The sequence below is a fragment of the Pipra filicauda genome, unplaced genomic scaffold (genome assembly GCF_003945595.2).
Source record: "Pipra filicauda isolate LSUMZ 115617 unplaced genomic scaffold, ASM394559v2 scaffold265_size1292809_pilon, whole genome shotgun sequence".
NCBI classification, from domain to species: domain Eukaryota; kingdom Metazoa; phylum Chordata; class Aves; order Passeriformes; family Pipridae; genus Pipra; species Pipra filicauda.
Genome location: NW_024104382.1, coordinates 995001 through 1007746, shown reverse-complemented (window position 1 = coordinate 1007746; position 12746 = coordinate 995001). Strand labels below are relative to the sequence as shown.

Genomic DNA, 12746 nt, shown 5'->3' with positions numbered 1-12746 from the left:
AGTCTATTATTATATCTTATAATGAGAGTTGGCCCTGTTAGTGTCTTGTGCATTGTTAGATTCTGTAATCCCAGAATGTACCATAGAGTTGAACATCTCAGTGAACACCTGATGCTGGATTCTAGTCCAGGTTGTCTTGTCTAGTGTATATTTTTATTTTTTAATGAAAATGGTATAAGTCAGCACAGCTGCAACAAAGTGTGCCTAGAAAAGGAAGTGAATATAAATGCCACAGATAGTTTCTGTCAGGTGTTATTCACTTAAAGATGTAATAAATTAAGAAATGCCAAATTTTAATTAACAAATAGAACCTCCCGTCTGCCTTGGAGATTGATGATGGAGTAGATGATTTTTTCAGGTCTGTTTATTTGTTACTCATTTATAAACAGTGTGGGTGCTTTCTTTCAGCCGAACACACTTGTGAATGCCAGGGAAAGCTGCTGTTACAACTGCCCAGAGCTCTGGCAGCCTAACTTAAAATCCTGCTTTCTTGTTCTCTTTGATTTATCTGCAGGATTATTAAAATCCCAGATTGTCCTGAAGCCCTTTGCTTTCAGATCCGGGGAGCAGCACCACCATATGTTCATGCAGTAGGAAGAGGTAAGGAGAAAGTCTGTGGTACAGTTAAGGTGGGAGTACAGCTAAATATATATACATATGTATATAAAGAGTGTGTGTGTGTGTGTGTGTGTGTGTGTGTGTGTGTGTGTATATAAATATATCTGTATTAAGACAGATGCAGGTTTCATTGTCCAGCTTGTTCCATACAAGTTCTGGCAACCTTAGTGACCACAGTGACAGGAACCCCAGTGATGGGGAAGAATCACACTCATGTAACCACAGAACAACGTGAGAGTTCCTGCCTCAAAGTGCTCAGCATACAAAGTGCTCAGCATGTAAATGCTTTCTGAGACAGTGGTATCATTCTTGCCAACTGAGTGTTGGGTCTCTAATCCCATCAACACAAAACAAGGAATAATTTAATTCTACAGTGGAAGAAACTTGGATACTGCAGTCCACAGTACTGTGGAAAGACTCTTAAGAAAGCATTCTCACTCAAGCTCTTGCAAGCTAGAAATGTGCTTGCTTAGTGACCCTGCCATTGCTGCTTCTGAGACTGCCAAGGTCCAGCTTTACAGCCACAGGGAATTAAAACACAAAACTGAGGTGGTTGAGAAGAAGTTGAGGGGTTAATGCTGTCTGTTGCTTCCTCAATATTTTTGCCTGTAGTCAGCCACAGTTTGGGTCCCTGGGTTTTGAAGTGAAAGCCTAACCCTAACCTAACCTTAACCCTGCTGCAGGATCAGCAGGTTGGGAGACAGGTCCTCACGTGATCTGGACATCACAAAGTAATACTTGGAGACTACTTCTCCCTTTACGTTGGCTTACACTGCTACAAAGTACCAATGTACAATAGAGGCAAACTGCTTTCCTTCATCTTTTTAAAAGGAGAAAACAGTTTGGCAGAGATATTTAGTACTTCTGTACCTGAAATGTTAACTGAGCTACAAACAAAGCACAGCTTTAACCTTTATTCTCAGCAGATGCAGAAAATGTGGTGTTTCAGACATACACCACTTCCTTCCTTGCAAACAAACGTGTCTCCAGATGAGTGCAGTGACTGTGCAGGTAGCACCTACAGATGGTGTTCCCAGGGACACACATTTATTGCACCCTTTCATAACAGCACCTGTAACCACTTTGTCACAGTCTAGAGGGCAAGCTGGAAATGCCAGCTAGGAAGATTCTCCTTTTTTCAGGATTTTTCCAGCAAAAGACAAATTGCATTTAAAAAAGTGCTTTAAAGGATTAATCACCTTAGCTGTTGATTTCTAGGAGCCGAATTTGGGTATGAGTGTTGTTCAGTGTGAGTTTGGAATAAATCCATTGAAGCTGGTTATTGCACTCTAGACTTACTGTAGCTTTAAGTACATCAGTCTTTTTCTGTGCCACATTGTGCAATGTGCAAGTGTTCTGTACCTTTCGAGTGCAAGAAGCTGGAACAAATATAACAGTTTACATTTAAGCGAGACCTCAGCTAATGTAATCATAAGGCTGAAAGAGAACCATGTAAGAATCCCAAACGATTTCCCACAGGGATTTCAATTTCTAGTATGAGTGCATTTAGATCTGGGAGGTCTCTGTTTTTCCCAGCACTACTGAAAACATGAAGGATAAACACAAAGCTCTCGGAATAAGGACTTTTTAGCAAAGGCAGCACAGCATTCACCCAGCTCTTCTTACTCCTTTTAACCAGAAACCCTTTGCAAACTTGCCAGTGTTCTCTTCCATATGCAGATGGCATTTCTGTCTAACTTCTCTCCTGCTGTTTTTCAGGCTCTGAGGCTGCAGCTGCAGGCCTTCATCCCGGGCAGTGTATATTGAAAGTTAATGGGAATAATGCAACACATGGCAATTATACGGAAGTTCTGGAGCACTTCACAGCCTACAGGACCAGACAACAGGAAGCACTGGTATGAACTCAAAACCTCAAAGGAAGTACATTAATTCCTGCCCTTCTTCTGCCCTCCCCTTCTCCTGTGCTTTTATGCTCACTAAATATTCAGAAAAAGAACGTCTACGTGTTTCTTTTGACTCATTTCCTCCTCCCCAGTGTCCTGCTGTCACTGAGGGACCTGGTTGCAGTTGCCTAGAGTTGCAACATACCTACAAATAATATAAAAGCAAATTCATGCACACACTGCACGCAGTATTGAAAGTTATTAACTACTGCTAACACTAGAAGTTCACCCAGATATTGATCTAGGTTTTATGTTCTCTGAAGTTCAGAGAAAAGCTGGGGGAATGCTCGTATTTCAGCCAACTTAGAAGGTACAGAATTGAGAGCTAGATTCACCTTTGTAGTCCAAACATTTGGAGACTGGGCATTTTCAGTGAGGTCGTGGCTGAAGCCTGTATCTCTTGAAAGGGGTTGTACCAGTGGGTGTACAGAACACATGAAGATGCTGAAGAGGACAGAGTTCAGCAAGCAGCAGCCCCTGCATATGTGAATGGCAGCCACCCTGGCTCCACCAAAGACCACCCTGCACTAGAAGGAGATGCAGAATTGGATCCTCTTCAAAACAGCCCACAGGAATCAGGTAAAGGTCCTCATGGTGGAAGGAGATTTAGGGCATTTCGGAGGCTTCCAAAAGGAAAACAGCAGTAGAAATATAAGGTGTGATTGTTACTGTAGGATATCTCTTGTCTTAGTAAAACTTTGTAATAAAATGAGGTCTGCCAGAGGAAGTACTCATATGCTGCCATTTATTCAGGGGAAGATACACGTAGAAATCACACCCCTGTGACTCTGTTCTTTACAAGAGATCCAGTTTCAGGAATGAAGAGGCTCAGCATTTTTAGAATCTTTTGGTAGCCCCTGCAAACCAGGAATTTGTGGGCAGTAGCTGGTGGGGAGGGAAGGCCTGCAAGTAGCTCCACCTAGAATAATCTGTGTTTTCTGTTATTTTAGATTAAAGATTAAGATGTTAAATTGCTTTGATCTGGAGCAGATTTTCAAGGCATGCTATCACTGTGTCAGCAGAAGGTGGGAGTGTATTTCCTCCAACTTACAAAAGTGTAACTCATAAAAAACAGCTTTTATGTTGAGAGCTGTTTTGGAAAAGTAGATGATAGGGGAGAATACTGAAACGAGATTTAAGCCAAAGGACTGAGCCTGGACTCTCTGAATGCCATTGGCAACTTCTCCTGGAACAGATGCACATCTGTGGATCCCATCTAAGGTCTAGTGAACCTGGTAATCCAGTGGTGGAACCGTGCAGCTCCAAGGTGGAACAGCTGGAACAGTGCCCTGGTGGAGGCATGTGAGCAATTCTCTGGCAAACCTCAGCCTGAATGTAACTTGAGTCTGTTCTCTAGTGACAATAGCATTGCTGTGTGTAAAAAAATGTTATCTCCTCACCCCATCCCTGCCCTTGCATCTCAGTCTTCCAGAGGGTCTTTGCAAACAACAGGACTCACAGATTAACAGACTTCACTTCCTTTTGAAAGCTTCTGCTCGTGTCTGTGAACAGAACTAGAAGTAGTGTCCTGACAGAGATGTGTGCTTGCACACATGGAAGAACATTAGAATGGGGATTGGAGTGTGTGGTTTATCTAAACCTCTCTCACTGTCTCCATTAGTGGCCAAGGGCAAATGTCTTCCTCAGGATATTCCCCCAGTCTCCAGCAGTACGTAGTTCAGACGCTCCTTGAGCCAAAGGTTGTGTCTTTGCATTTAATAATTCTCTCTAATGACTTATTTCTGTTCCAGCCCAGACACCACAGACAGTCAGCTCTCCACTGGTCACTGGGGAAGAGACCCCTCTCGTCAGCCTGACTGTGGATAACACCCACCTGGAGCACGGGGTGGTGTACGAGTATGTCAGCAGTGCAGGAATCAAATCCTTTGTCCTGGAGAAAATTGTGGAACCAAAAGGTTGCTTCAATCTCACTGCAAAGGTACCAGAAAACGTACATGGCCAGCTTCGTTCCTAACCAGAGTGGGAAGCCAGTGATACAGTTTATTATTGGCTGGTGTGGGCCTGGCTCTTTGGATCAGGTCACACATGGTCTTCTCAGCCCTGCTTGGAGTTCTGCTCATTAGAATGTGCAGAGTTACAGCAGCTCCTTTGGTATGAGCAAGTCAACAAATGCTTCCAGGACTTCAGGTGCTGAGGCAGAGGGAGGGGAGCCCTTGGTTATGGAATTCTCCCATTTATCTACCTGGTAACGTACTCTCTGCTGATACTCAAGATTCATCTTTTCAGGCAGCTTTATTTGCTTTAACTTGGAAGAAAATCAGGCAGCTTTTTCCCACCTGATAGACTGGATGGGTTGCAAAAGGAATCGAGCAGAATTGCTGCTATGGGAAGGCAGCAAAGCACTGAATGTCCTGGTCATCGCTGAAAAAGGAGCTCATAGTAAATGTTTCTGTCACATCTCAGTAACATTATTGTTATGTCCCAGGAAAGTAGGCCAGAGCAGGTAACTTGGACAGTGCACAGTGGATTTTTGATCCACTTCCATTACTCTGACATTTTTTGAGACATGTTTTGTGGCTTGGGGACACGATGGTGGTTCTCAGGCAGTCATAGAGGCAGCTTGTTCTGGAAGCAGCTTCAGCCATGGGGCTTTACCACTCACTCAGTGGAAGAAAACTCTATTTTCCCTCGCTTTCAAGTCTCATATCATTGACACCCTGTCTTTTTGTTTAGATTTTAGAGGCCTTTGCTGCAGAGGACAATCACTTCATAAAGAATTGCAAGAGACTCATATCCCTAAGCAGTGCTGTGGCCACCATGCCCCAGTATGAATTCCGGCAGATCTGTGACACTAAGCTGGAAAGCATTAGCAGGAGGATCATGAACTACCAAGAGGTACAACACTACTAGTTAGGGGTGAAGTCTCAGGACAATTCTTCATTGTGATAAGTGAGTCTTAGTATTCTGTATTAATGAATCCAAGCAGCTTCTGAGTTGGGTGTCCTGGAGGCATGAAAACAGCTCTGCAAGTTACTGAAATTGCAAGTTTTGGGTAAAAAAGACCTTGTCTGGAAATCACTCCTTTCTGCTTGTCAGAGCTGTGGGTTATAACATATTATTGCAGGTTCATTGCCACAGTATTAAAGAATAAATATGACAACAGAATGATCCATGTCTTATTTAACATGAACATAAGTACAGTGTATTATACTATAAACAAAGTATGTGTGCTTTTTTTGTGCAGTTACCTGAGCTGTTTGAAAAGGGTGTACTAGAAGGTATAGTTAATTGCTTTCATTTGTTGTTTTATGAGCTTTTTTTTTTTGAATGTGCTGTTCCACCTGCAGCAGAAATCCGGATTTCTGGAATGGGAAGCAGGAAGAGAAAACAATTGTCTGTATCGCATCATAATTTTTTTGAAAATGAAGTAGCACACACCTGCTTTATTTCTCCCAGTTTGCAGGTGAACTGAAGACAAAGGTGAGCCCAGCCTTCAAACAAGCCATCATGGAAGCACATTCCCTGAGCAGCATGGATTTCTGCCCCACCAACTGCCACATTAACCTCATGGAGGTGTCCTACCCCAAGAACACTACCTCAGCTGGGAGGTCGTTCAGCATTCGCATCGGACGCAAACCTTCTATCATTGGTCTGGATCCAGAACAAGGTGATACCTCACTTTCAAATCACACTGATTTTATCCACGTAAAAAGTTGTGGTTTTCCACTGCTCAGCAAGGTCAAAATAAGTTCCAAGGAAATACAGCCTTGCCAGTGCCTTTTTTTACCTCTTTAACGTTTTGTAGTAAAATGACAGCCTCCTTCTGTTGTGAAGTAGTAATGCCTTTGAGCACAGAGAGGCTTCAGGTCAGATGTTTTTAGCTAAGCAGTTTGGGCATCTCACATCAATCCAGTGTCCTGGAGCACTGTTGCCCTTACTAGAGGTGACTTCCTGACTAAAAGTGACCCAGAATGCCCGTGCTGTGAGGAGAGGCTGCATTCAGGGGGCAGCAGGAGTCAGTCACGTTGTAGTGCTGGTTTCTTTTGCCGTTGCTGAACAAATTCCATGCATTGGAGCTGAAAGTCTCACTCTGTCAGGAGACCTATTTTCTGTCCTACCACCTGGTTAGTTGGGTTCCAGCATTTCTTTATCATGATCTCAGCTGATGTGCTCCTGACTCATTGCCGTGTGAAGGTCGGAGTGCAGGAATGTTTAGAGGAGGGAAGTGTAGACTAACCCATCTTTTGAACAGTGGCAATGGCTATTGAAATTGAGGTCAATAAAGATGCTTGGGGATATGAAATATTAAACCCCATAATATTTTTAATGTGAGGTAAAGCACAGCACTATGAGGGCTGCTGTGGGGAAATGAACACTATCTCAGCCAGACCCAGTTCAGGTGGTTAGCAAAGTACCACACCAAAACTGTCAGCATTTCTAAATGAAAAAAAATTAATTTTTCTTCTGTAAGGACATAATCCTGTTTATTTAAATATGTGGGTGAGTGTAAATGTTTGTTGAGGTGGAATAATAACACAGATTCCTGAGAGTCCAAATTCATTAACTTTCAACAAATGCTTTTAGATTCTCTCCATGTTGTCTGTATGAGTATATGTGCAGACAGTTCCTGTCTTCAGTAATTTAACCTTTTTCTGAACTGCAGTCAATTGAAAACATCTAGTTGGCATGCCAAGAAAAAAAACCCACAACTTTTTTTTTTTCCCCAGAATGTTTTTGTCATAGAATGTAATTATATAAAATAGTTCTGGGAAATTTTAATTTTTCGTGTTAAAATTCCACCAATCCTAAACTAACCTCATTGGGATGGAGTGAGGAAAGTCACGAGAGCCACACTAACCAGATCCTTTGATGTTTAGTAGGCACTTTAAATCCAGTCTCATATACTCAACATTGCATCACCACTATGGCTGCACCGTCCTGGAGATGTCTGACCCCAGAAGATGGAGATCCTGATGGTAGCTTCGGCCAGCAGAATGGAGGAACAACTCAGGAAGAAAGAGGACTCAGTTTTCTGCTGAAACAGGAAGACTGGGAGATGCAGGACTCATACTTGCACCTTTTTAACAAACTTGACATCGCAGTGAAGGAAATGAAGCAATATGTCATTCAGATAAATAAGTGAGTACAGAACCCCGTGTGCACTGGAGAGAGAAATTCTGATAACATTGAGGCATTAACCTCAGAAAACACATTGTGCTGTCAGCCCCAAGTGTCAGCCTCTTTCCTCACCTGTTCACACCTGCCTTTGCATGAGGATCCTTGTGGGTCCCTTCGCAGTGGCTGCTCTGGGGCTGTGTTTGGATCAGTAGGAAGTGGTCTCTGTAGTCCATCTAAACTTCTCGCAAGGTTGCTTGTGATTTCATGAAGCTGAATTTAGCCTTGGTCACAATCCTTCCTTCATGAGACTGAGAGCTGTGTGTTCTACTTCTGCAGACTTTTGTCCACCATAACAGAACCTACAGAGGGTGGTGCCTGTGAGCCACCATCTGCTGAGGAGACATCTCCACCTTCCCTGGGAACAGAAGAGAGTGATCCTGACAAAGCTGAGCATGGTGGAATCAAGAAGGTCTGTTTCAAAGTTTCTGAGGAGGACCAGGAAGACTCTGGACATGACACAATGAGTTACAGAGACTCCTACAGGTTAGTCTGAAGATTGTGCCACTTTTACCTTGCTAATAAAGTGTTTCAAAGTTCTAATTCGTGGATCCAACAAGCAGGTTGTTTTCCAGTCAGTCCATTATCTACTATTCACTTAGTAAAGTATTCACTATCATTACATTTATTACCATGGTGACATAAACAGCAAAAAACCTCCCCCAAAACAATGCCAAAATACTAAAGCTTCTAGAAAACTGAATAAAATTAAATAAATAGGTCTAATGTGACTTTCCCTTTCTGTATCTTATGGCTAGAAACTACAGAAACCCAGCAGAATTTGCAGACTGTTCGTTCTTATAAAGCTTTTATTGTAAGGGGATGTTTCCATTTGATTCTGCAACCAAATTTCCCAAAAATCTGAGACACAGAAACAGAAATGGACGTTGAGTTTTTTATTTTTAGTGGGCCTTTGAAACCACAAGTGCCAATGTTTATTCAGGTGTCTCAAAATCTTGTTTTGGTGACATGATTGACTGCTGGTTCTCCAGGAATATTTGCTGCCAAAGGAGATCTCACACACTCCAAATCTGTCTTTTTTTGGGAGGAAACATTTGGAAACTCAGCTGCAGAAGAAATGGAATAACAAGTTGTAGCCATGTCTGACCACTGCAGTTTAACATCATTAACAGGCCAGTTTTACATTTGTAGTAAGGCCCTAGAGCTGGGAGGATCCCAGGGACCTGAATGAATGCTGGGTCTTTGAAAATTCCCTGCTGCAGTCCTGGTGCTTTACTTGCCCTTGTTGGGCACTGGTACCAATAACTATACTTCCATCCATGCAGGGCTGCAAAACTGGCAGAAGGGGAACAGTTTGTGTTGGAAGGGGTCTCTGGAGCCCCCAAGGTCCCATCTCTTGCTCAGGACAGGGCCAACAAAAGTGGTTGCTCGGGGTCTTGTCCAGTTCAGTATTGATTGTCTCAAAGGACAGCAAGTACAAAGTCAGTGAAGAATAAAACGAGCAGTTCAGTGCTGAGATCTGGGACATCTGTTTGTTGTGTGAGATTTCAATCTGCACACGTGCTCTGAAGCTTTTGGAGTGAAATGTGCTGTATTTCTTTCACTGTTAATAGGAATCCCTGTTTAGTTTAAATTTCTGTAATTGAGGTTAATCTATTCTGGGTAACAAAGTGACAGCACAGTCTCTGTGGGTTTGTCACTTGCTCCAAAATCCTACACATAAATGTAAGATGAGAAACATTATTCTGTCTTATCTTTATTAGACAGAGGGAGAGAATTAAGCATATATTACAGATAATAGTTACTCAAGGGAGAATAAAACATGTTGTAGTGGGTTTTGATTTGAAAAACTATTGAGGAACTACAAAACCAAGCAAATTACAGATAAGAAAACACCTTGTTTGCATTAGTTATGCTGCTTTCACTGGGATCATTTGAAGTGTAATTCATAAGGGTTTGTACAGCAGAGCAGTTGCCATAAGTATTAATCTTCTTGAGGAAAAACAGATTTCTTTGATAGTAGATTTAACAAAGGACCCCAATTAGGGTTCTTCCAGTCGCTCTTACATTTTTCTTTCATGTCAGTCTAAAACAAAATCAAAGGAAGAGACAATTTGAAGACTTTTGTAAGCTTTGTTTTGGGCTTGTACCATTAAAACCTCTGTCATTTCATTGGAAGGGGAGAGCCTGAGATCCATAGCCTTTTTGATTACTTTTATTAAGTTATAGTTAGTGGAAAGTGAACTTTAAGGAGGGGAGATTCACACTAGAGTTTTCCAGGTGTGCATAGCCAAGAGGAAGCTGACTGTCATGACTCCTCTGCTTCCTGAGGTAGTTTTAGGATCTGCAGTGCCTGATTCTCCGATGGTAAAGATCCCTTAAATTTCCTCTCCCATCTCAGTATCTGTGCTACTGCAGCCTCTCAATATGCTGGATTTGGATGCTGTAATATCCTGAGAATTTGTAGCAAACGTTGAGTTAAAATCTCAATTATTTGTCCCCTACTCTGTGTCCTCAGAGCAGGTTTTCTGGGCTGACCCAGCCGAGGGTGCCAGGGCCGTTTGCATTGTACAGAACCAGGGTGATACAGTGGGCATTCAGTGGGCACTACACCTAGGAGAAGCCAGCCTGGGGCAGTCCAGCCCCAGAGGCCTTGCTGAGGGCTGTTCTGCATGTCATTAGTGTGCCATTTGCATATGTGGAACAGAATTAGGTGGGGGGGCAGTGCTAATGCAGCCAGAATGCCACTGTGTCAGGGGCTGGGTGTAGGGACAGCTTTTGTTCAGCCCCTCTTTGCTTTTCTTTGTAGTGAATGTAACAGTAACCGGGACTCGGTGCTGTCCTACACCAGCGTGAGGAGCAACAGCTCTTACCTGGGCAGTGATGAGATGGGCTCAGGTGAGTGTGTGCAGGGGGACATCACCTGGGCAGGGCTGGGATGGGCTCAGGTGAGTGTGTGCAGGGGGACATCACCTGGGCAGGGCTGGGATGGGCTCAGGTGAGTGTGTGCAGGGGGACATCACCTGGGCAGGGCTGGGATGGGCTCAGGTGAGTGTGTGCAGGGGGACATCACCTGGGCAGGGATGAGATGGGCTCAGGTGAGTGTGTGCAGGGGGACATCACCTGGGCAGGGACGATGGAATCAGGTGAGTGTGTGCAGGGGGACATCACCTGGGCAGGGACGATGGAATCAGGTGAGTGTGTGCAGGGGGACATCACCTGGGCAGGGCTGATGGAATCAGGTGAGCATGTGCACAGGGCACAGGAGTCCTCCTCGTGCTGGACCCCTCAGCAGAGCTGACAAGTCTTTGCTGATTATAAGGACTTGCATATTTAAGTTGCAAGTGTGGTTTCTTCAAAACTAATAACAAGCACAGAAAGATAGAGTTTGCCTTTTTCTAATAAACCACAGTAAATTTGGAACGTGGGAGAGGTATGAGGCAGGGATAAGTTTCTTTAGTTGTTGGACACTTGCATTATATGAAAATAAAGAGTATTATGATCTAAGAGTTGGAGATAAAGCAGCAATCACTGTTCACCCACCAGTGTGAAGGTGTGCCTGTGTCATCTGTGGCCTTGTCACAGGTTGTGTTTGAAGTTAAGAGCTTTTCATCTCTCCTTTATTAGGAGATGAGCTTCCCAATGATATGAGGATTCCTTTAGACAAGCAAGACAAACTTCATGGCTGTCTGGAACACCTTTTTAACCAGGTATGTAAAACGTTATTCTTAGACAGAATTGCTTTCTCTTTATCAGTGTTAGTGCAAGAAATTGGAAGTAGTAAATTGTGTCATGAAATCATATTTGGAGGAGGGCAAACTATCAGGATTTTGGGGTATTGTGTAAGCAAGTATATTATAGGAAGGTTTGAGGAATCACTTTTGTCCACATTCCAGTTGCCTCATGTGATTTAAGCAAGGCTGACCTGCCTTATCTAAGGCATGAGACTAAGAGGAAAAAGGCTTCCATGAAAAAAAAAAAGGTGAACAAGCATCTGATGACTCGTAGGATGTAAATGGATCTCATTTGCAGATTGCAGGAGGGTTCTCCCAGGTTTGGCCTGCAGATATCTTTATAGATGTGTGACACTGGAGCATGGTTTGATATTCTCTTGTCAGCATGAAGATCATCATTGTGCAAAATGCTGTATTAAATGAGAGAGACTCTTGAGGCCAGTTCATGACTACAAAGTCCTACTGCTATTTGGCAGTTGTTCCAAAATACAAACAGTGTAATGGTTTGGGCATTTCCCCACAAGAGCTCTGTTCAGATTTTCTTCTGCAAATCTTACTTACACTGATGCATAACATTCCAATTGTAGGTTGATGCAATCAATGCACTTCTAAAAGGACCAGGAATAACTAAAGCCTTTGAAGAAACCAAGCACTTTCCAATGGACCACAGTTTGCAAGGTAAAGAAATAGGTTGATTGTATTTAGTAATGTGATTTCCAAGACCCAAGACCATGGTTGCACACATGCTGTCTGGCCACAAAGAGTTCCTTAGTTCTGCAGTCTGCCCAGTCATGCATTATTGGCAGGTACAACTGAAATTTTCTGACCACTGAAATTTTGCATCTTTAAGAGGTTGTTTTCATGTGAATTCCTCCTGAACACAAAGAACATTGTTTCGTTACATGCTGCTGAATCCTCACAGCTCTTTCACAAGTCTCCAAATCCCCCCTTTGATGTGAACATATCTCAAAAGGTACAAAGTAGGGATAGGTCAGATACAAGGTGAATGAGTGCTCTGATAAGCTGAGGAGGGGCTGAACGCTGGAAATCTGAGGCACCAAAAGGTTCTGCCCAAGTTTGCTTAATGACTTACTCTGCTTTTCTTCAGATGGATAACTGCCAGAGTAAACTCATCCTCACATGACACTTATTTTGAAAACTGATTCCCATAGAGAGCAAACAGATGATACCGTGTTTTCTTTTTCCTCAGGGACCATGATGAGACTTTGGGTTTAGTGGTTTTGGGGCTCAGGATGTGGTTTCTTGTCTCCCTGTAGTACACAGGACTTTATTTTCTGAACATTTGCTGCTTTTCCTTTCCCACTTGAAATCTGAAATGTTTCCTACTACTCCTGCTGTACCCCAGGTGCTGTAGTCACACTCCAGCTCCTGA

At 43.1% G+C, this 12746-nt stretch overlaps 1 protein-coding gene across 2 annotated transcripts in view; it reads left to right on the top strand.

The window, feature by feature from the left end:
• PREX1 (phosphatidylinositol-3,4,5-trisphosphate dependent Rac exchange factor 1) overlaps positions 1 to 12746 on the top strand; it is a 146335-nt gene that overhangs the window by 115997 nt on the left and 17592 nt on the right. The window contains exons 19-29 of one of the 2 annotated variants that reach the window (XM_039382335.1): positions 515 to 600; positions 2338 to 2474; positions 2930 to 3101; positions 4274 to 4461; positions 5217 to 5378; positions 5940 to 6150; positions 7364 to 7622; positions 7938 to 8144; positions 10429 to 10517; positions 11247 to 11329; positions 11941 to 12031. In XM_039382335.1, coding sequence (XP_039238269.1) covers positions 515 to 600; positions 2338 to 2474; positions 2930 to 3101; positions 4274 to 4461; positions 5217 to 5378; positions 5940 to 6150; positions 7364 to 7622; positions 7938 to 8144; positions 10429 to 10517; positions 11247 to 11329; positions 11941 to 12031 — 1685 coding nt within the window. Of the gene's footprint in view, positions 1 to 514; positions 601 to 2337; positions 2475 to 2929; positions 3102 to 4273; positions 4462 to 5216; positions 5379 to 5939; positions 6151 to 7360; positions 7623 to 7937; positions 8145 to 10428; positions 10518 to 11246; positions 11330 to 11940; positions 12032 to 12746 lie in introns of both variants that reach the window. The other variant, XM_039382334.1, reaches the window with a different exon arrangement.